This window comes from Scyliorhinus canicula, chromosome 1 (genome assembly GCF_902713615.1).
Source record: "Scyliorhinus canicula chromosome 1, sScyCan1.1, whole genome shotgun sequence".
Classification (NCBI taxonomy): Eukaryota; Metazoa; Chordata; class Chondrichthyes; order Carcharhiniformes; family Scyliorhinidae; genus Scyliorhinus; species Scyliorhinus canicula.
This window is the reverse complement of record NC_052146.1, coordinates 24,282,642-24,305,957: the sequence shown is the minus strand read 5'-3', so window position 1 is coordinate 24,305,957 and position 23,316 is coordinate 24,282,642. Positions and strand designations below refer to the sequence as shown.

Sequence of the window (23,316 nt, the reverse complement as noted above, 5' to 3'; positions counted from 1 at the left end):
GCACCCAAAGGGAACCCACGCAGACACCGGGAGAAAATGCAAACTCGAGTCACCCGAGCCTGGAATTGAACCCAGGTCCCTGGAGCTGTGGCCAGCAGTGCTAACCACTGTGCCACCATGCTTCCCATAAGAGATTCAATTTTGGTAATTTTTTAAAAAGTCAGTGATCTCTTTCTGATAGCCCTGCTAATAGTTTAACCTCAAATACTTCCATTTCTTGAACCTCAAAAAAGGGATACTGACCACTTCCCTTTAGAAGAGGACAGTAGATTATTGTCCGTTTGGATAAGAAGAGCTACTTAGAACTTTAATCTGTTTCCTACAGTTAGAGACATCTGTTAACTGAATTCCCATGTTAGGCAACTGGACCTTGTGAAAATAGTTCCTGTTTTGTACAATGAAGAACTGATTTTGAAGCATTTTGCAGCAAGTGCTCCATCCATTGGCTGATTGTGGAACAACATTGGGTTATTCCATACAGTAGTTAGAATATACTTTGCTGATGTGAAACACCCTACTCACTATTTGACAAGAGATCAACCAGGCAGAGCTATAGTTAAATAAATGTACAAGAATAAATATGTAAATGTATATCCACCAAATACGGTGCAAGTCAAAATTTTGTAAAGTCAGCTTATTTTGCTTTCAGCTTTTTTTGTTATAGCTGTCTCTCGAAAAACTGAACCTGTGGACTTGAAATGCGTATCCTTCAGCTCAAGATCAAAACTTTGAACTATCTGAGTCTTTAACTTGTTTTTGGCTTGGAATGTTAGACCATTCTCCAAATATGCTGATGTATTGGGGAGTTTATGCAAGAGGCTGGATTACTTCGGGTGTCTTTAATATGTATTTCATTTCCTCCAACCAGGTGTATCATCAAATGCAGTCCATTCTGGCTTAGCTCGTCAGGTGTCAAGCCTATTAACCAATCACCTTGCCCGTGCTACTGAGTGCTGTGGGAATCAAGCAGCTGGAAATGATGCGCTGCAGGATGTACTCAGCCTCCTAAATGATCTTTCCAGGTCGGATTAAACACATTTAACAAAACAGTTGATTAGTGATGCAGTCAGCAAGGTGTATGTACAATTTGAAACTTTAGTGAATCTCGGGCACATAGAGATTTACAATCATCAGCTTTTGTGTAATGTATGTGTACTGTATAGTTTTGGACAGTTTCTATATTTTACTGAAATGTAGTGTATGAGTGAAGCAAACTGAATATGCCTGCTCTGCTGCCACTGAACTGACAGTGGCATAGTCTGAAGTACTTTTATTATGCGCTGTCGTTATCCTGTTAAGGAAGTGAAGGAAGGCAATGGGATGCTTTTATTCCACTGTGTTTCTTTGGAGTTGGCTATTGTGGACGCTAATCGCCCACAAGCAGAGGACTACTTTTAACTCATTATGCAAATGGTATTTGAGTGAAGTAAAATTGAGCCCCTTGTGTTTTGTTGTATTGCTAGCACAATGCAGGTTTGCAGAAAATCAATTTTAAAGATGTTTTAGTGCAAGCTACAATGACTAGCATTTTTATTTAGTGTTGACGTGCAACTTTTGGAATGTTTTCTGTTATTCAACATTTGTAAAACTTGGTGTAGGAGGTAATATCTGAATAGATGACAATGTCAAGTAGAATGAAGTGACTGACAACCTAGCCTGATTTTTCAAGCACAGGTTGTCTTTTTTTTAATAAACAATTTTATTGAGGTAGTTTTTGGCTTTATAAACAGTTACAGACATCATCAGAAAGGAAGCAAAAAAGGCAAAAATGTGCAAACATCCACGTACTTTCAATACTTCCACCGTAACATATTGCACAAGCCCGCTCCCCTCCCACCGGTACTACCCGCCATATTTTCCCTCCTACTCTACTCTACCCCCCCCCTGCTGACGCTCACTCTCCCGCAAAGAAGTCAATAAATGGTTGCCACCTCCGGGTGAACCCCTGCACAGATCCCCTCAAGGCGAACTTAATTTTTTCCATCCCCAGGAAACTCGACATGTCCGCAAGCCACCACTCAGTCTTCGGGGGCTTTGAGTCCCTCCACGCCAATAATATTCGTCGCCGGGCTATCAGGGAAGCAACGGCCAACACATCGGCCTCTTTCTCCCCCTGGACGCCCGGGTCTTCCGAAACCCCAAAAATTGCCACCCCTGGACTCATCACCACCCTTGTTTTTAGCACCTGGGACATGACTCCCGCAAATCCCTCCCAGTACCCCCTCAGCTCAGGGCATGCCCAAAACATGTGAACATGGTTCGCTGGTCCTCCCGCGCACCTAGCGCATTTGTCCTCTATCCCGAAAAATTTGCTCATCCGAGCCACCGTCATATGGGCCCGGTGAACGACCTTAAATTGGATCAGCCCGAGCCTAGCACATGTCGCGGTCGAGTTTACCCTACTCAGGGCCTCTGCCCACAGCCCATCCTCCATTTCCCCACCTAGCTCCTCCTCCCATTTAAGTTTCAGTTCCTCTGTCTGGGACCCTTCCTCCCTCATGAGCACCTTATATATACCCGAGACTCTGCCCTCCCCTTCTTCCCTCCTAGAGACTATTCTGTCGAGGATCCCCATTGGCGGGAGGCGCGGGAAAGATGGGACCTGTCTACGAACAAAGTCCCGCAACTGTAGGTATCTAAAATCATTTCCCCTTACCAACCCAAATTTCTCCTCCAAGCTCCTCAAACTCGCGAAGCTCCCTTCCAGGAACATATCACCCACCCTTCCCGCCCCTGCTCGCCGCCATACTCGGAACCCCCCATCCATACTGCCGGGGGCAAACCGATGGTTGTCGCAGATTGGCGCCCAGACAGACGCCCCCATCTCCCCCACATGCCTCCTCCACTGACCCCATATCTGCAGGGTCGCCACCACTACCGAGCTGGTGGTGTACTTGGCTGGCGGCAGCGGTAGAGGAGCCGTGACCAGGGCTTCCAAACTGGAGCCCCTGCACGAAGCCGCCTCCACCCGCTCCCAAATAGACCCCGTACCCACTATCCACTTCCTTATTATAGCGATGTTGGCCGCCCAGTAATAATTGACCAGACTCGGCAAAGCCAGCCCTCCCTCGCTGCGGTTCCTCTCCAACATCGCCTTCTTCACCCGCGGAGACTTTCCCGCCCAGACAAAGCTCATGATCAGCCCGTTAACTCTTTTGAAGAAGGACTGTGGGATAAAGATCGGGAGGCACTGAAAAATAAACAAAAATCGAGGGAGGATTGTCATCTTTACAGTCTGCACCCTCCCTGCCAGCGACAGCGGGAGTGCATCCCATCTCCGAAACTCTCCCTTCATTTGCTCCACCACCCTGGCCAAATTTAACTTATGCAGCCTGCCCCAGTCTCGTGCCACCTGGATTCCCAAATACCGGAAATTTTCCTCAACTAGCCTAAACGGTAGCCCTCTCAATCTGTTCTCCTGGCCCCTTGCCTGGACCACAAACATTTCACTCTTGACCGTATTTAATTTGTATCCTGAGAACTGGCCGAACTCCCTCAGCATTCCCAGTATAGTTCCCATCCCGGCCACTGGGTCCGACACGTACAGGAGCAGGTTGTCTGCATAAAGAGAAACCCTGTGTTCAACCCCGCCCCTCACCATCCCCTTCCAACCCTCTGCGGCTCTCAGCGCAATCGCCAGCGGCTCTATGGCCAGCGCAAACAGCAGCGGGGAGAGCGGGCAGCCCTGTCTGGTCCCTCGGTACAACCTAAAGTACTCCGACACTTCTCTGTTGCTCCTGACGCTTGCCCTCGGGGCCTGATATAATAATTTGATCCAATCCACCAGTCCCTCCCCGAACCCAAACCGTCCGAGCATCTCCCATAGATAGTCCCACTCCACCCGGTCAAAGGCCTTCTCTGCGTCCATTGCCACCACTACCTCCACCTCTCTACCCGCCGGGGGCATCATTATCACATTGAGCAATCTCCTCAGATTGGCCGCCAGCTGCCTACCTTTCACGAACCCCGTTTGATCCTCCCCAATCACCTCCGGTACACAGTCCTCCATTCTACTCGCCAGTACCTTTGCCAGGAGCTTGGCGTCTACATTAATCAGGGAGATTGGCCTGTAGGACCTGCACACCTCCGGGTCTTTACCCCGCTTCAATATCAGAGATATGGTGGCTTGTGACATTGTCGGCGGCAGGATCCCTCTGTCCCTTGCCTCATTGAAAACCCTCGCCAAGACCGGGCCCACCAGCTCAGAGAACTTCCTATAAAACTCTACTGGGTATCCATCCGGCCCCGGGGACTTCCCCGACTGCATGGCCTTTAGGCCCCCCAATACCTCCTCTACTCTAATCGGGGCCCCCAGCTCTCCACTCGCCCCCCCCCCCAACTGTTGGGAATGTTAACCCGTCCAGAAACCTTTTCATCCCCTCCGGTTCTTCCGGCGGCTCCGAAGTGTACAGCTTACGATAGAAGTCCCGGAATACCCTATTCAATTCTGCCGGATCCTCCACTTTGCGCCCCCCCTCGTCCCTCACTCTACCTATTTCCCTGGCCGCCTCCCTCCTCCTGAGTTGCTGCGCTAACAGTCTGCTAGCCTTTTCCCCATGCTCGTACACCACTCCCCTCGCCTTCCTAAGCTGTTCTACGGCCCTGCTCGTGGATAGTGCCCCCAGTTCCGCCTGTAGTCTCTGCCTCTCCCTGAGTAAAACCTCCCCCGGGGACTCCGCGTGCTCTTCATCTATCCGACCCATTTCCCTGACCAATCTATCCATCTCTGCCCGGTCTGCCTTGGCTCTGTGGGCCCCAATTGAAATCAGCTCCCCCCGCACTACTGCCTTTAGCGCCTCCCACACGGTCGCCGCTGAGACCTCCCCAGTGTCATTCACCTGCAGGTAAGTTTTTATACATTTCCGAAGCCTCTCGCCGATCCCCTCCTCCGACAGCAGTCCCACATCTAGCCTCCATTGCGGGCGTTGATAGCTCGCTCCCCCGAACTGCAGGTCCACCCAATGCGGGGCATGGTCTGAAATGGTAATTGCTGAGTATTCCGTGTTCTTTACCTCCCCCCTACAGTCCCTGCTTAGTACAAAGAAATCTATCCTGGAATATACTTTATGGACGTGCGAGTAAAACGAGTAGCCCCTTTCTGTTGGCTGTCCCTCTCTCCAGGGGTCCACTGCCCCCATTTGCTCCATAAACCCTTTCAGCTCCCTTGCCATTGCTGAGAGTCTACCCGTTCTGGGACACGACCGATCCAAAGTCGGGTCAAGGACCATGTTAAAGTCCCCTCCCATTATTAGCCTGCGAGAATCCAAGTCCGGGATCTTCCCCAGCACTCTTTTAATGAAGTCCACGTCATCCCAGTTCGGGGCATATATATTCACCAGCACCACTCTTCTCCCCTCCAGTCTGCCCCGTACCATCAGGTATCTGCCCCCCCTGTCTGCGGATATGCCCTCTGCCTCAGCACGCGCTTGTTGATCATGATTGCCACCCCTCTGGACTTCGAGTCCAAGTCCGAGTGGAAGACCTGGCTAGTCCAGCCCTTCCTTAGCCTGGTCTGGTCTGACACTTTCAGATGTGTCTCCTGCAACATAATTACGTCCGCCCTCAGGGCCCGCAAGTGCGCGAACACCCGCGCCCTCTTAACCGGCCCATTCAGTCCCTTGACGTTCCAGGTGACCAGCCTGGTCGGGGGGCACATCCCACCCCCCCCCCCCCCCCCCCCCCCCCACCCCGCCGGTCAGCCATAGCCTTTCTCGGGCCGGCCCCTGATCCGTGCGTCGCGCCATTCCTGGCCCGCCCTTTGGCTGCCTCCACCCTCGATCTCCTTTCCAGTGCCTATTTCAAGTCCCTCTCCCGTCAGCAGAACAACCCCCCCCTCCCCTAACCCCATCCCCCGATACCCCCACCCCTGCCATCTACTGGCTGTAACTTCCCCCCCCCCCTCCCCCCACCTGACTTCTTTGACCAGCCAATCTGCTAGCCCGGCGACTCAACACTCCGGCGCCTTCCTGTCCCATTCCCCTTGTTTCCCCATCCTCCTCCCCACCCACTGGGGCAAGCCGGCTCCAGTGTCTTCCGCGAGCTGCACAAAAAGCACAAACCAGCCCAAACAGGAAAAAAAAAAGAAAAGAAAAAAACACAGAAAAAAGAGAAAAAGCACATAAATGTCCATGAACAAAGGAAAGAGTCTCAAATGTTCCGCTTGGCCCCTTTGGCCCAGCAAACCGTTGAGCAGCAATCCAGGCACATTCGGCGTTCCTTCCCACAGAAATCCTCGGGCCCTAACTCGCGTCCTTGGGGCCTCCTTTCGGGACCAGCCCCAGGTCCCTCACAAAATCCATCGCTTCTTCGGGCTCGGAGAAGTAGTGGTGTTGACCCTGGTGCGTGACCCATAGCCGAGCTGGGAACAGCAGGCCAAACTTCACGTGCTTCTTGAACAGCACCTCCTTGACATTCTTAAAGGCTGCTCGCCGACGAGCTACCTCCTGGCTTAGGTCCTGATAAATGCGGAGAACACTGTTGTTCCACGTGCTGCTCCTGGCGCTCTTTGCCCACTGCAGCACCCGCTCCTTGTCCACGAACCTGTGGAACCTAATCACCTTCGGGCAGGGGGGGTCCCCCCGGCCGCCCCTGCCTCGCCTGCACTCTGTGTGCCCCCTCCAGCTCCAGCGGTCGCGGAAAGGCTTCAGTCCCCATCAGCTGCTTCAGCAGGTCTGCTACAAACGATGCAGCATCAGCTCCCTCAGCCCCCTCCGGGAGGCCGACCATCCTCAGATTGTTCCTGCGGACTCTATTCTCCAGCTCCTCCACTCTGTCCAGCAGTCTTCTCTGCCGCTCTTTCAGGCCGTCCACTTCTAGCGCTGCAACCGTTTGCGCATCCGCCTGCTCCTCCACCGCCTCTCCCAGCTCCTTAACTTTAACATCCTGGGCGTCCAGCCTCTGGTTCAGCTGATCCACCGCTTTCTGGATTGGGTCCAAGCTGTCCCGCTTCAGCGCTTCAAAACTGGACTTCATTACCTGGAGCATGTTATCCAGCGCCAGCTGGATTGCTGAGTCCGGGGTCCGTGTGTCCGCCATCTTAGGTCCCAGGTAATTTTCTTCAGGTCCTTGTCTCTGTCCCTTTTTCTCCTTCTTCTTCTGCCTTCTGGAATCCCGCTGTTCCATGTGCCGCAGCCCGCTCCTCAGCACCTTCGCTGCTGCCTTCCTTCGCCCAGCTCCTTAAATTTTACCTCCTGGGCATCTGAAGTGGGTCCAAGGTGTCCCTCCTCAGCAACTCCAAACTTTTTTTCTTTGTCCTGGCGGAAGGAAGGTCCGTGGGTCCGCCATCTTACCCTTCAGGTCAGCTTCCTCCTTGTCTCCGTTTCTCTCTCTCTCCTTCCTCCTCACCTGCTGGCCTCCCACACTTTCATCTGCTGCAGCCCGCTCTCCTCTTCTGTTCCCGGCAGCCTTTTTGCCGCCCCCGTGGTCCCGCTATCGCGGGGAATCAGCTGTTAAGCCCCGCCGGAGTGAGAGCCCGCCGAATGTGCGGCTCACTCGGACATCACCGCCACCGGAAGTTAGCACAGGTTGTCTTGCCTGCAATATATACTGCATATGACTTTTGGAAACTTATGAAGCAAATCTATTTATCAGTCACTTAATCATGCACTTTATCTCTGATCTTCCTATCAGAAGTCAAATTGGTAAAGCAATCCTCAGCCAGCCTGCCTGCGTGTCAAAGCTCCTTTCATTGTTGTTAGACCAGCGACCATCCCCCAAGCTAGTTCTCATCATTCTTCAACTTTGCCGTGCTGCCTTGCCTCTCATGAGTGTGGAAGATTGTGGGAATGTGGAACTTCCTCCATGGAGCTATTCGGTACCTTCCCTGGACAATGAACAGGATGACCCTGGTGATCCTGCTTCAAATATTGCGTCACTTCTGTTGGCTAAACTTGCTGACTATGTTGTACCAGGTGAGTTGCTGGCCAATGGCTAGATGTGCAGCTGAATTGGAAGAGAACTTTTGCTACTGAGTATTACTAATCTACATTCCCCTCTCAAACCATTTTAATGAATCTACTTGTACTTGACCTGGATTTGGCAAGTGCGTTTCTCTTTCACTCCAAAGAGTGTCAGTTCAATTTAGGTAGTTAAAAAATGTAAACTTTTTTTAAGGTAAGAAATGTTTCTATGAAAGTCATTGGTTCTTGGTGTGTTCTTGGTTTTCAAGTGATGTGGAGTCTTATGTGTATATTTTTATCTTGAAAGAACTGTTTTCAGGCAATGACAACCTTCTGCCTCTGGGGCACGGTCAGATGCTGAAATTCAGGAGATTTGTTTTTTCCTTTTTAAACATTTAGGGTACCCAATTATTTTTTCCCAATTAAGGGGCAATTTAGCATGGCCAATCCACCTACCAGGCACATCTTTGGGTTGTTGAGGCGAAACCCACGCAGACACTGGGAGAATGTTCAAACTCCACACAGACAGTGACCCAGGGCCGGGATCGAACCAGGGTCCTCAGCGCCGAAGGCAGGTCCAGGAGATTTCTGCACTGTCACTGAGAGAACAAAGCTAGAACGAAGGGGTTACCGATGACTGGAGCCGGTGTGGTATTATCATCGCCATGATTGGCACTAGTTTACGATTTGTGTTTTTTAAATTAACTTTGTGGCTTTAGCCTCATGATACTCAAATATTTTAATTCATAAATGTGAAGATAAGTCATCTCACACAGCTCTGAGAGTCTAAAAGGTGCTACTTACCTGAAATTAAGGATTCTGTTTCCTCGCATTTACCTCCCTCCTATCAAGGTGTGGGCTTGCTAGTGTTGTTTTGGGCATCAGCTTCAGTGCTCACAGTAGTGACCATTCTTTTCTAATGTGCCTAGGCAATTTAATGTCAGTAGGCTATTCCTCAAAGGGGTCCATGGCTAAGCCTTATCCTAGCCTGAGCTCAAATCTACACATGCAGACTCTGCAACAGTTGATAAATTGTTGATCCGAGGCAGACATGGCGTTTTCTTTTCTTCACTAACCCAAATGTGCTGAGTCATGGTGTAACAATCTTGTTGCTCCAGCTACGAACCGATAACAGCCCAGACCAGTTCGTTTATTAAGATAGATATTAAGTCTTGTAGTGGGAATTACTGTTGGTGAGATATCACAAACTGACTATTGTCCATTAATTATTTGGAGGGGCTAGAATTGAATCATGTAAAATGAGGGAATGACATAATTAAGTTTTTGCCTTGAGTGTTCAAATAGCTTCCATAGTCTAATTTGCAGGAAAACTGGCGCTGCAACAGAGCAGTATTATTGGCCAGATCTGTTTGTTTCAGAACCTGAACATTTAACACTCTTGTCCTCAGGGTGTCAAACTGTGCTGTCTCCCAGCACATCAGAAGCTGGTTCTTCCTTTACAAAATCTAGCCCAAAGAATTCAATAAAATCAGAAAAGGATGGTGGAGAGGAAAGTGAGGCGATAGATGGTAAACTGTCGATATTAATTCATAAACGTGAAGATCAATCATCCCATGAAGTCCTTCAGCCATTACTCAGGTAGGTGCAGCAGTACTGTTCTCTTTTTCCACACCTATTTCCTCCTCCTCCTGAAGAGGCTGGGTTATGGTCCATCGCTGCTGGCTATCAGACTAAGCATCTCACCCTGAAGGTTTGATGTAAGCCTGGACAGGGAATCTCGGCAGGCTACTTGACCATTGGTTTGGGGCTAAGATTACAATCTATTCCAATCATGTCCACACACACGCAGCCCAGCTATACAGATAACATCTTTGTCTGATTTAGCACAAATTGTGAATGGAAACATTAGAGCTTGGATGCCCGTTATGTCATCCATTGAAATCCGCACTTGCATACTTTCCAGAATTAAACAAAAGTAGCAGCCTTCCTTTCCCCCCCCCCCCCCCCCCCCCCTTTGTAGCTCAGAGACTATTTGTTACACCCCCAAAACACACTTGGTTGGTTAACAAAGATCATGAATTTAATCTGGGAGTTTGCTCCTTTATAAAATGAAAATCGCTTATTTTCACGAGTAGGCTTCAATGAAGTTACTGTGAAATGCCCCTAGTCGCCACATTCCGGCCCCTGTTCGGGGAGGCTGGTACGGGAATTGAACCGTGCTGCTGGCCTGCCTTGGTCTGCTTTAAAAGCCAGCGATTTAGCCCGGTGTGCTAAACCAGCCCCTAGCCAATATTATCATATTATCAAGGTTCAAATTTAAGCTGCGAATACCACTGAGCTGCTGATGATGGTTCACTAAATTAGGACTGGGTTACTACTGGTATATGAAAAAACATTTTTTTTTAACGTGGGAGTTCAATGCAAAATTAGACTTGGTCTAAACTGAATTTTCACTGATCAGGTGGTGCATTCTGTCACTGCCTGAACAGGTTTAGATATTCTGGATGATTTTTCATGGCTATACAGAGAGCGATATAGCCTGTATCAACTGAGGTGACAGTACAATTGTGAAGTAAAATGTTCTGTTTCTGCTTTTACATCATTTCAACTCTCCCCTTTGTAGTAGCTCAGAGGGGCGTCCTTTCCGACTGGGCACTGGAGCCAACATGGAGAAGGTTGTGAAGATGGATCGGGATATGACTAAAGTAAGAAATTGAAAAGTTAAGTCCAGCTCAGAGCATTGTAAAATACTCTTGACAATTGTAACGTCCTCAACACAGACTGGGGACCAATTTCTGGGCCTTCAGTGTCTCCATGGCTCAGTCTGCACTCAGCAAGACCTTTGGCATCAGAAATGTAAAACTTTTATTGTCAGTCTATCAACTGAAGCAAATCAGACTAGAGTGGTTGTATGCTAAAATAAGTCACTGTCCTTTAGCACTTTAACAACTTTTTACAAACAAAATGGATTCCTTTGGACATAAGCTCTTTCTACATATTAAAACCCAAGTTCCTTCTAAACAAATTAGTTGCTATCCATACGTAACATTCGGCAGCACGGTAGCATAGTGGTTAGCATCAATGCTTCACAGCTCCAGGGTCCCAGGTTCGGTTCCCGGCTGGGTCACTGTCTGTGCGGAGTCTGCACGTCCTCCCCGTGTGTGCGTGGGTTTCCTCCGGGTGCTCCGGTTTCCTCCCACAGTCCAAAGATGTGCGGGTTAGGTGGATTGGCCATGCTAAATTGCCCGTAGTGTCCTAAAAAGTAAGGTTAAGGGGGAGTTGTTGGGTTACGGGTATGGGGTGGATACGTGAGTTTGAGTAGGGTGATCATTGCTCGGCACAACATCGAGGGCCGAAGGGCCTGTTCTGTGCTGTACTGTTCTAAATTCTAAATTTTGCATTTTGAATCTCGTCCCAAATGGACAACCTGTTCTATCTGAGTAATAAAATTCAACTTTTTCCTTCTTCTTTTGAATAAAGTTGAGAATTTAAGTAAGTGAATCAACATTAATTGTGATAAATCACCTTTTATTCTTTGAACTTGTCTGTGGAATGCATATTTCTTGTTTATTTTAAAATAGAATAGTAACTTAATGTTCCATTGGCAAAATATACCTATGGGGCACGCTAATTATATTTTTGGTTTGCAGAGCGGGTACTGCGAAGTTATCACAGAAGAGGCAGTTGCGGCCTTGCGCAAGGCTACCAAATGGGCGCAGTCAGGACTAATTGTAAGTGTGGGACCACCAGTGGAGGCTGCCAGTCAGGAGGCAACCAGTGGACTGACAACTGGCGATAAGAAGAAGACAGCTCAGACATCCATCTGTAGAGAAAAAAATGCAGAACTTGCCAGGTATGAGATGGTGAGAGGGAAAGGAGAAGTAAAGTCCAGGTAATGAGGGAGTGTGCACTTATGGTGTGGAGGACAGTTAAAATATTCAAGCTCTGCTATTGACGAATATGATGATCACCTTCATTTTCTGAACTGAGAAAACTGGTTACTGGACCAGTACCTGGAATGCAGGACATCAGATTATTTGTCAAGTGGCTAAAATAAAAGTAGTAATATCAAGGGTGGATTAAAGATCTTTTCCATTGAAGTAGAAGGAAAAGCCAAGGGATGGAACAAAATGTACAATTTGAAGTTCCTGAGAATTAATTTAATGAGTTATAATAAATATTAAAGTTTAGTCATCCACCCCGTACTGCTAATCCAAATAGTTCTGGTTTCCAACTTTACAAAAACACTTGTACAAAAGTAAAATACTATGGTTGCTGGAAATCTGAAATAAAAACAAAATGTTGGAAATACTCAACAGGTCAGACAACAAATGTAGAGAGAGAAATAGTTAACAAATCAAGTCAATGAGTGGTCAGCAACCTGAAATTCTAGTAAAACTACTGCAGATGCTGGAAATCCGAAATACAAACAGGAAATGCTGGAAAAACTAGCAGGTCGGGTAGCATCTGGAGAAAGAAAGAGTTAATTTTCTGAGTCCATATGACTCTTCAAAGTTAAAGAGAGGGAGAAATGTGATGGATTATATACTGTATAAGAAGGCATGGAGCAGCTGGAGCAGAGTAGACGGTCAGTGCTAGGTGGGAGCTGGAGCGATTGCAGCAAAGATGTGTAGGGCATGAGAGAGGAAGTTTTAATGGAAGTGTGCAGGGCTAAAGAAAGTGCTGATTGTGGCAAAAAGCTATGCTAGCGGAACGTGTTAAGAGGAGAATTAGCGGTTAGCACAGTTGCTTCACAGCTGCAGGGTCCCAGGTTCGATTCCCGGCTTGAGTCACTGTCTGTGCGGAATCTGCACATTCTCCCCATGTCTGCGCGAGTTTCCTCCGGGTGCTCCGGTTTCCTCCCAAGGTCCAAAGATGTGCAGGTTATGTAGATTGGCCATGATAAATTGCCCTTTGTGTTCAAAAGGGTTGGGTTACAGAGTTGTGATGGAGGTGTGGACTTAAATGGGGTGCTCTTGCCAAGGGCTGTTGCAGACTTGATGAGCCAAATGGCCTTCTGCACTGTAAGTTCTATGATTCTATGCTAAACACTGCCACAGTGCTGCCCTTTAAACTTTAATCTTAACTTTAAACTTAATGGTTTCCTGCCAGAATAATTTTGAAACTGGATTATGACATGAATTCTGGATGTTTCCCTTTGATTTTATTTATTTTTTAAACTTGAAAATGTGACACTGTTTGTTTTTTCCTGTCCCTGCAGAACTGACCCAGTCCGACCATTCATTAGCGGCCATGTGGCAAACAGCATGGCAGCAGAGGTGATTGCTCTGCTGCACAATTTGCTGATGGCTCCTGAGTTCAGCACTGCCCAGATCTGGACCACCACAGCAGAAAAGGTAAGTAAACCAAAAAGCATGCTCATTGGCCTAGAAGCAAGAATGCTGACTTTGTTTTCCAAATTTTTACTGTTATTAACACTTTGAACCAGTTGTCGATTGTTTTTATGCACCCTCAGCTCAGTAACTCTTCTTAAACCTTTGTAATTTATGGCCTTTTTGCAACAAATTCAGAAAAGTGATATACAATGAGGAAAGGCAGTAAAAGATTTACTGTGAAATTTTATTATCTGCAAAGATGTCTTGAGTTGGTAATTCAACAATAAAAATCATTGAAATTGGTTTGAGTATCTAATTAATAATTCATAGATCCCCGTGTCGCGTGGGTCTCGCCCCCATAACCCAAAGATGTGCAGGGTAGGTAGATTGGCCACGCTAAAATTGCCCCTTAATTGGAAAAATTTTAAGATGATATTTCATAGATGTTGGTTAATGATCAGCCAAAATAGACAGTAATCTGCACTTCCAGAGAATGCATCGATGTAGTTCTGGTTATTGGTTTTGGGTTGAGAAGCAAATTAATGTCTGTCTCCTTGTAATTTTGCTTTTCATTAATACCTCATTTTTCAAATGGGGAAAACTTGGCTCTTGTGTAAGTGTGATGGGCAGTTGATTGGGTAATCAAACTAGATCAAGCAACAGACCTCACCAGTTCTACCAAGTACAGGAACATTTTCAATTATCAGAGTCTCTGTTCTTCTATAGGAGGGTTGTTTTAAGGTGGATAATTAATTTTCTGGTAAGTCTTGTATTCTTTTGTGGTGGTTTTGAAGCCATCTGCAGCATTTTCTTGCACCTTGCGAGGAAAGGTCGAGGGTACTAGGCCTTTTCTCATTAGAACGGAGAAGGATGAGGGGCGACTTGATAGAGGTTTATAAGATGATCAGGGGAATAGATAGAGTAGACAGTCAGAGACTTTTTCCCCGGGTGGAACAAACCATTACAAGGGGACTTAAATTTAAGGTAAATGGTGGAAGATATAGAGGGGATGTCAGAGGTAGGTTCTTTACCCAGGGAGTAGTGGGGGCATAGAATGCACTGCCTGTGGTAGTAGTTGAGTCGGAAAAGTTAGGGACCTTCAAGCGGCTATTGGATAGGTACATGGATTAGGGTAGAATAATGGAGTGTAGATTAATTTGTTCTTAAGGGCAGTACGGTAGCATTGTGGACAGCACAATTGCTTCACAGCTCCAGGGTCCCAGGTTCGATTTTGACTTGGGTCACTGTCTGTGTGGAGTCTGCACATCCTCCCCGTGTGTGCGTGGGTTTCCTCCGGGTACTCCGGTTTCCTCCCACGGTCCAAAGATGTGCAGGTTGGGTGGATTGGCCATGATATATTGCCCTTGGTGTCTCCAGAAACAGGCAATGCTGTTTCTGGAGGTACTGAATGCTAATGTTGAGGTAAAAGCATTCTCATTTGTGACAACCGGCCTTGTTTACATGTTCACTTCTGGTGTGCAAATTTTCAATTCTTGGATTGCTTACCTAAACATTGTTCTCAGCAACATTATCAGTTTACAGAGTGTCAGTGATATCTAGTTTTATCTCTTGACTGATACTTTGCATTCTGCCATGACTAATGTATGTGCTGGAAAGTTGCGCCAGAACTTGCAGCTCAACGTCGACATTGATACCAAATCCCTATCATCTTGAGCCACCTTTAGAAACACACTGCTTCAGAACCTAATCCATTCTCTTCCTGCAAGCCTGCACAACATGTTCAACTTCTAAGAGTTTCAAATATCTCAGACTACATCACCAACACTTCTACTTCCGTTTCCACATCACTTTTTTGCTGTACCTGTATTTTACTACTGCTGAAATTTTCATCCATCCCCAGTGCCACTTGTTACCCCCAAATTCAACATTCCCAATACCCTCTTCACTAGCCTCAGCTATTGCGCTCAACACAAAATTAAACTTGTCAAGAATGTTGTCCACATCCTAATTTTCTCTGTCTTTTCCCTCCACTCTGGTCAGTGACAACGATCTACCTTCCACATGTAGGAACTCTTCGCTTCAAAAGCCTACCTAATTATTCACAATCACCTCCCTCCAGCTCGCCTCCATACTCTAATTATAAATGCTTTGGAGTGTTTTGTTACATTAAAGGTCTTCTATAAATACAAGGTTCATTTTTAAGTGCTTACTGAAATCTTATTTTCCATCTGTCAGGTTCTGTCACGAGCACTGATGTACATCCCTCAGCTTGGTAAATATGCAGAGAGTGTCCTGGAGAATGGAAGTAGCAGTGGGAGGAAGTTGGCAAAACTGCAGGCTATTGGGCGGCAGGCGGTGGCAGCACTTTGTGCACTTGGGGGCTTCAAAGAGACCATTAAAATAGGATCTGAAGTACAGGTAATCTACCCATTGTCCACAGGGTCTTTTGTATTCATGTGCAAGACCTTTGTGTAAAATTTAATTTTAATGGAAATTATGCCTCCAAACTGATCTTGTTTATTTGTGAGTACTTCCAGAATTTCCTGATATTTGAGAGTGATCAACGTTGGTAGTGAGGTGATTATCTCTGGTTTAAAAAAATAGCCTTTCTCTGTGCCTAGGCTCTATGGGTGAACTGAGGTACACAGTAAAGGCAATACCCAAAGTTGAGAAGGCTGTTTTTTTTTTTTAAAAAAGCAGCCAGGTGGATTCAAGACTTTCCCAAAGGTTATAAATTATAACGGTCAAATGGTAATGATGAGGCTGTATAAAACCATAATCTCAGTTAGCGCAGCGCATGGTATGGTATTGTGCTCCATGTTGTGGGGGAAAAGTTTAGTCTTCAGCAGAGGTTTAACCTACATATGCAAAGCCGATACTTCCTATGAGGAAATACAAAATATGAAGTTTTGAAATATTAGATTGTCTTTTGTCAGAAAAACACTAATTATGGGATGATATGGTGAAAGTGTTTAAACTTCTAAAAAGGTGGGATGGTGTGTATGGAAGCAGGTTTTTATAATAGTTGAACCATTAAGAAAAGGGGGCATAGAGAACAGATTAAATGTAAGAATTTAGAGCAGAGGTCAGGAGAAACGTGTGCACAATTATGAGGCTGCACAATTAACTTTATGAATTACCGGTTGAGACAGAAAGTAGGTCACTTTATATGTTGGATTAGATCGGTGAATGAAGGGCATTAAGAGTTATGGAACTCGGACAGCTAAATAGTGTTGTGAGTATGGATCAGCTGTGATTTAATTGAATGGTAAAACCGATCCAATGGGATGAATGGCCTCCTGTTTCTATGAAGTAAAAGGGCTTGAAGGATAAATTGGAACAAGGTTTCTAAATTTGATTTGGATTTGTTTGTGCGGGAGAAAATTGTGCTGTCAATACTGACATCAAATTTTGTCACGTGGCTTTTTTCTGTGTTGTAAACTTTGAGAGCAGGAAGAAATCAACCATGATCTAATTGAATGGCAGAGTAAGCTCGAAGGGTTGAATTGCCTACTTCTGCTTCTAATTCCTATGTTCTTAAACTTCTAAACCTTTAAATAAAACTGGGAAAGCAACATTGTTTTGTTTGCCTTAATCACTTAAAATGTACTTACTTTAGTTTTTGGACACGAGTTAATGTTTTCTCTTAGGTTTCAGGGAAGGGGATATCTGGAAGCATTGGAGTGGTGACCTCTATTAATGAGCAAGAAGGGATTGCCACAGTCCGACTCCCCTTGTCTGATTTTCGAAAGGCTTCCAAAGCATCAGACACAGTGACTGTTCCAATATCAAGACTGTGTACTCCACGATGTGAGGTTAGTTGTTTACAGAAACCAGATGTGGACTGGGACTGCTGATATCGTGAAATGGCCACCATTTAAGGCAGCGCTTCCCAAACCATTTTCTACGGTGACCCTATTTTAATGCTTCACACTTGGTTCAACCCCACAGTGAAAGTTAGGGTGTGATGGGAAGAGTATATTTAAGCAGGGTGGGGGTTCAAGCAGCAGGGATACAAGCACAAGAAACATCTTGGATCCATTTTGGAGACTGGGGAGTTAGCAATTGGGCCTCGGAGCTCATTAGATTAGGCCATGCCCTGACAGGCAAAAAAAAATTGCTCACATTGAGAGAGACTTCACAGCCAATCCCCAAGAGTGTCAAATTTGAGTCTCTGATCGTTGCTGCTTTGGAGTTTGCAACCCACAATTTGGGAACTACTAATTTTAAGTTGTGTGGAAATATTTACCTAACAATGATCTGTTAATGGGTGTATCTCTGGTTGGCAATCAGTAGCTAGTGGTGTCCCTCAGGGATCAGTGTTGGGCCCACAATTGTTCACAATTTACATAGATGATTGGAGTTGGGGACCAAGGGCAATGTGTCCAAGTTTGCAGACGACACTAAGATGAGTGGGAAAGCAAAAGGGGCAAAGGATACCGGAAGTCTGCAGAGGGATTTGGATAGGTTAAGTGAATGGGCTAGGGTCTGACAGATGGAATACAATGTTGACAAATGTAAGGTTATCCATTTTGGTAGGAATAACAGCAAAAGGGATTATTATTTAAATGATAAAATACTAAAACATGCTGCTGTGCAGAGAGACCTGGGTGTGCTAGTGCATGAGTCGCATAAATTTGGTTTACAGGTGCAACAGGTGATTAAGAAGGCGAATGGAATTTTGTCCTTCATTGCTAGAGGATGTAAGACTAGGGAGGTTATGCTGCAATTGTATAAGGTGTTAGTGAGGCCACACCTGGAGTATTAGGTTCAGTTTTGGTCTCCTTACCTGAGAAAGGACGTACTGGCACTGGAGGGTGTGCAGAGGAGATTAATTAGGTTAATCCCAGAGCTGAAGGGGTTGGATTACAAGGAGAGGTTGAGTAGACTGAGACTGTACTCATTGGAATTTAGAAGGACGAGGGGGGATCTTATAGAAACATATAAAATTATGAAGGGAATAGATAGGATAGATGCAGGCAGGTTGTTTCCACTGGCGGGTGAAAGCAGAACTAGGGGGCATTGCCTCAAAATAAGGGGAAGTAGATTGAGGACTGAGTTTAGGAGGAACTTCTTCACCCAATGGGTTGTGAATCTATGGAATTCCTTGCCCAGTAAAGCAGTTGAGGCTCCTTCATTAAATGTTTTTAAGATAAAGATAGTTTTTTGAAGAATAAAGGGATTACGGGTTATGGTGTTCGGGCCAGAAAGTGGAGCTGAGTCCATAAAAGATCAGCCATGATCTCATTGAATGGCGGAGCAGGCTCAAGGGGCCAGATGGCTTACTCCTGCTCCTAGTTCTTATGTTTATTGTTGTCCTGCTGCATGGTTTTGACCAATGACTGCAATACTACATTCTGGTGTACTTCTATGGTGCCTACCTTCTGCTCGACACAAATTGGTCTGCCAGACTTCAAATGATATCCTGCATTTATATCTTGTATTGCAAGTTCTTACTCTTGCTAGAATCATCTTCTACCACTGATTTGCATTGAGTGCTGGCATCTCTGTTACATTGTTAGGGATCACATTCTTTAATCCCCTTCATCTCATTTATTTGGATATGTTAATGGCGATGAGGTTGTGAAGCTGTTCTGGTCCCCATCTCTCTCCTCTCCTCACGATATACCCCCATCCCCCAATAAAAATATGGTTTATTTAAATATCTACTTAATCCAGGATGATGTAAACAATTGAAAACACACATAATGTGTTTCATGATTTGTGCAGTAAGTTTTTTGAACAATTTGGGCTCTGTGCTGCTTTGATTAATTTGAGTTCTCCGTCAGCCCCAGAGTAGTAAGATCAGTCCCGGAGTAATAAGATTTTGAACATGAGGTAATGTTTTCTCACCAACACGGTGGCACAGTGGTTAGAAAGGCCGTCTCGCAGCACCAGGGACTCGAGTTCAATTCCAATGATGTGTGATTCTCTGTGTGGAGTTTGCACGTTCTTCATGTGTCTACGTGGATTTTGTCCAGGTGCTCCGGTTTCCTCCCACAGTCCAAAGATGTGTAGATTATGTAAACTGGCCCTGCTAATGTTGCCAAAAGGTTAGGTGTGGTTATGGGGAAAGGGGCGGGCGATTGGGCCTAGGTAAGGTGCTCTGTCGGAGCAAAGGCCGGTGCAGACTCGATGGGCCAAATGGCCTCCATCTGTGCTGTAGGGATTCTATGATTATGGTTTCAACTGGGGATTCATCACGTGCATTCCTAGTTTAAGCAACAAACTGGTACAGCAACAGGTGGATACTTGTTGATTTTGAAGCACTTATAAGGTATCGAATAGAAGATAGAGGATCACTACAGTGCAGAAGGAGGCCATTCGGCCCATCGAGTCTCCGACCCATTCCGACCCTTTGAAAGGATACCCTACCTGGAGTCGGGGCCCCACCATATCCCCTTAACCCAGTAATCCAACCTAACCTTTTGGACACTAAGGGACAATTAATCATGGCCAATCCACCTAACCTGCTCATCTTTGGGCTGTAGGAGGAAACCAGAACACCCGGAGGAAACTGCACAGACACGGGGAGAAAGTACAAACTCATTAAGGCCAATCACCCGAGGTGGGAATTGAACCCGGGTCACTGGTGCTCCGAGGCTGCAGTGTTAACCACTGTGCCACCCTCCCTACTGTCTTGATTGCAGTTCATTGTATACTGTTGAGCGGGAGGAGAAATAACATGGGAAAGAAAATGGGGGGAAAGTAGTGCCCCAGAAATGTTGATGGGCTTAGTTGTTTTATTAAAAACTGTAATAAAAATTGCAATCCCTTAACAGTTGTACCTTAACACTTGTGTTTAATCTTTTATGTACTTTTTAGGCCTTGCCTTTGCATAAACTGTCCATCACTGAGAAAGTAGTCCAGGCAGTTCAGTCCATGTTGCTTCCACAGGAAGGGAGTCTCTCTATTCTGACCTCACTCCCTGCAATTGGTGATGGCTCCACTCCTGTGATGGCAGTAGTACGACTTGTAGCTGAAATACGGACGAGGTAATGTAACCTGGGTTCAGTTATATCTTTTGTTGCATCTTTACCCTGCTCTCTGCAGATTTTAAATAACGGCTGGAATTCTCCAAGCATTGGGATTCTCTGTTCCCGTGGCAGCGCGGCCTCACCTGCAGGTTTGCCTGCAGCATGGCGTAGCTTCAGTGGGAATCCCATTGACAAGTGGCGGGATGAGAGAATCCCGCCTCCAGTGTCGAGAAACATGTGGCCAGGCTACCGGAGAATCCAGCCCAAGTTATTTTTTGTGAAACAATTTGTTGTGCCGTATTCTATAAAGCTTTCCTTCTCAAATTTCATAACAAACATCATTTAGAAAGGAAGAATATGCTTGAAGATCTCAATGATGATGGTTGGCAGGAACATAACTGTGATCTGTAAAATGTGTTTTGAATATGTGCAATAACATCTTGATGAATTGGATGTTTTGGACCTAGAACCACTGTATTTAAGTGATTTCGGCGCTATATATTTAGACTTTATAATTGGTCTGAGGTGCCAGTTGCCAAGTCAGATTTCCTGAAGCCATGTGTATGTCCAGTAACTGATTGAACAAATGATCAACTCTCTTGCCTGAAGTATCCTTAAGATCCCATTGCATCTGTAGCAAGGATGCCGAAATGATAGCCTAGCCAGCGAAGCCCACATCCCTTGAAAGAATAAATTTAATAAGCTGATATTTTGTGCCAATGCCTCAATACCCTTTGAACTCCAACCAATAAGATTATTGATCCTTTGAAGGACAATAGATATCCTGCATGTTTAATTCCAGATCATGTCTGTGTGAAGGCTTATGCCGTTTCATTGGCAAGAGGTTAATTGATCAGCAAAAAGTGCCTGTTTTAAATCTGAAGTAAGAACAGGCAAGTAATTGAGGAGAAACCTCAATGTCCCTGATCCCTGTCTTACTATCTCAGCTATCTAGTGAAAACTGGGGCATCTGAGCACATTGGATCAGTGCTTTTTAGCTCACCCAATATGTTTATAAATTGTATAAGGTAGTGCATTATTAAATTAATTTACTATTGACAGTTCTGATTGTAGTGTTGCTTGAGGATGCATGGCTTTTGATAAGAAAGTGTTCAAAAGAATGCTCTGGGGAAGGGTGTAAACAGACTGAGCCCTGCGCATGGGGAGGTGGAGTTCACGTCCAGAGTCCTCCCCTATCTCTATGCCTAGTCCCCCTCCCATTTTTCCCTTGTCTCCTCCAGGAGGGAGTGTACCTCCTCCAACAGTCGCTAATACAGGTCCCTACAGTTTCCCCTCCCTAGGTCTCCCGTGTCCAGCAGTTCTTCGATTAGCGAATGCCCTGGTACCTGGGGGTATGTCGTTGTTTCATTACGGAGGACGTTTTTGACCTGTATGTGACTTAGCCCATTTCCTTTTGGCAATTGGAACCTCTCTGAGTTTCCCCAGGGTCATAACTCTGGCATCCGTGTACATGTCCCCAACAGTCAGTTTTGTATGTTGTTTGCCGTCTGATCGGCGCGGTTATGTAAAGTGTAACATACGAGTTGTCAAATACGAAATCTGAAAACCTAATAAAAATACTTTTTTTTAAAGAATTGTACTTTCATAGTGACACAGGACAAGCAACAGCACTGGTTTATAATCATCTGTGAATTACAGTAAGATTGCTGCTTTATAAATAAAGAGTTTTGGGAAATTAGGCAATTTGGAAGTCTGGGACAAAATCTCTTAAGTGTTACTCTTAATCCAATCTAGTTATTGTTACCTTGTCTTAAAGTTACAAAAATGGAGATTTTCATCAATGGAGCTAAATCAGCCCAAAAACGTACAATTCATCCATTACAGTCAATGACTAGTGGTGCTGTAACTTCAGCTCTTGATTACTTTGAAGTAACTGATATTCTGTTACTTTTACAGAGCATGCTTAGTGATGGCCCAATTACTGGAGGATAGTTTGTTCTGTGAAGAGTTCATTCAGCAGTGTCCAGCAGCAGTGGAGGTCCTAAACCTGGTGGCACAGGAGTGCAGTCCTGGTAAGTATTGCTGTTTTAAACTGTGGTTAAATGAAGTGGATTCCGACTTTGTATCTTCAGAATGCATATTTTGTGCCAATATGCTTAAGATACCCAGCAACCATGTAAAGTTAGCTTTTTTTTAAATCTCAAGTACCCAGTTCTTTTTTTTCCAATGAAGGGGCAATTTAGCATGGCCAATTCACCTACCCTGCACATCTTTGGGTTGTGGGGAGACCCACGCAGACACTGGGAGAACGTGCAAACTCCACACAGACAGTGACCCAGGGCCGGGATCGAACCTGAGTCCTTGGTGCCGTGAGGCAGCAGTACTAACCACTGCCCCACTGTGCCACCCGTAAAGTTAACTATTGACAGCTGATGCCATATGCACAAAGTTACCTGAAATTGGATAAACTCTTTAACGAAACCCCTGCAGTGTAGATCATGTGTGATGGAGACAGATTCACTCTATTTTCAGTAGAGAACTGGTTAATCACCTGAAGAAAGAAAGATTTGCAATGCTGCAGAAGCAGGTAGAGGAGTTTGACTAGCTGAGTTCTGGCAGAGAGCTGGCATGGGAATGAATTGCCTCTTTTGGTGCTGTAACCATTCTGTGATTCTAAACCAGAGACAATAAATCTGTAACTATAAATTTTTTCACCTCCATTCTCTTGACTTATGACATCTGAACACTGGTCAGCTTTGTCCTTGTAATTGCTCCTACATATTTTTGATTCACTTTGTACTTGATGGAACCATCAATTCACTAGACACGTGCTTTAAGATATGAACAGTGGTTTTAATCTACTTACAACAGAGCCAGCCTGTTCCGCGTTGACCTCTTGATGAACTGAACGACTGGCTCTGAGCATTGGTATTTATACAACAGTATAAATACCAATGCTCAGGGGAGGAGTCGTGGGTGGAGCCAAGGGTGGAGCCCTGTATAAACTCCTAAGTATTCCCAGCGCTACTCCCCCTAGTGGTCGGGCAACAACTGCTCTTACAAATGCATGGTCTCATGTATATACAATACAGTGTGAATTACGGAGTTAAATTCACCACAGTACTGTTATAATTTGAAATTATCTTCGCCCCCATTAAAGCCTGTTTGATTTACAGCCTCCTAAGTGTCATCATGATAATGTTGCTATTTCTTGTGTTTCAC

The 23,316-nt window shown here is 45.6% G+C and overlaps 1 protein-coding gene across 1 annotated transcript in view; it reads left to right on the top strand.

Annotated features, from left to right (window-relative positions):
• The window catches only part of LOC119951523 (probable E3 ubiquitin-protein ligase HECTD4), a 415,771-nt gene that overhangs the window by 266,591 nt on the left and 125,864 nt on the right, over window positions 1–23,316 (top strand). Inside the window, 10 exon segments of the mRNA XM_038774748.1 lie at window positions 869–1,022; window positions 7,630–7,910; window positions 9,308–9,497; window positions 10,483–10,564; window positions 11,510–11,712; window positions 13,081–13,216; window positions 15,392–15,574; window positions 16,807–16,971; window positions 19,982–20,151; window positions 22,051–22,166. Coding sequence (XP_038630676.1) covers window positions 869–1,022; window positions 7,630–7,910; window positions 9,308–9,497; window positions 10,483–10,564; window positions 11,510–11,712; window positions 13,081–13,216; window positions 15,392–15,574; window positions 16,807–16,971; window positions 19,982–20,151; window positions 22,051–22,166 — 1,680 coding nt within the window.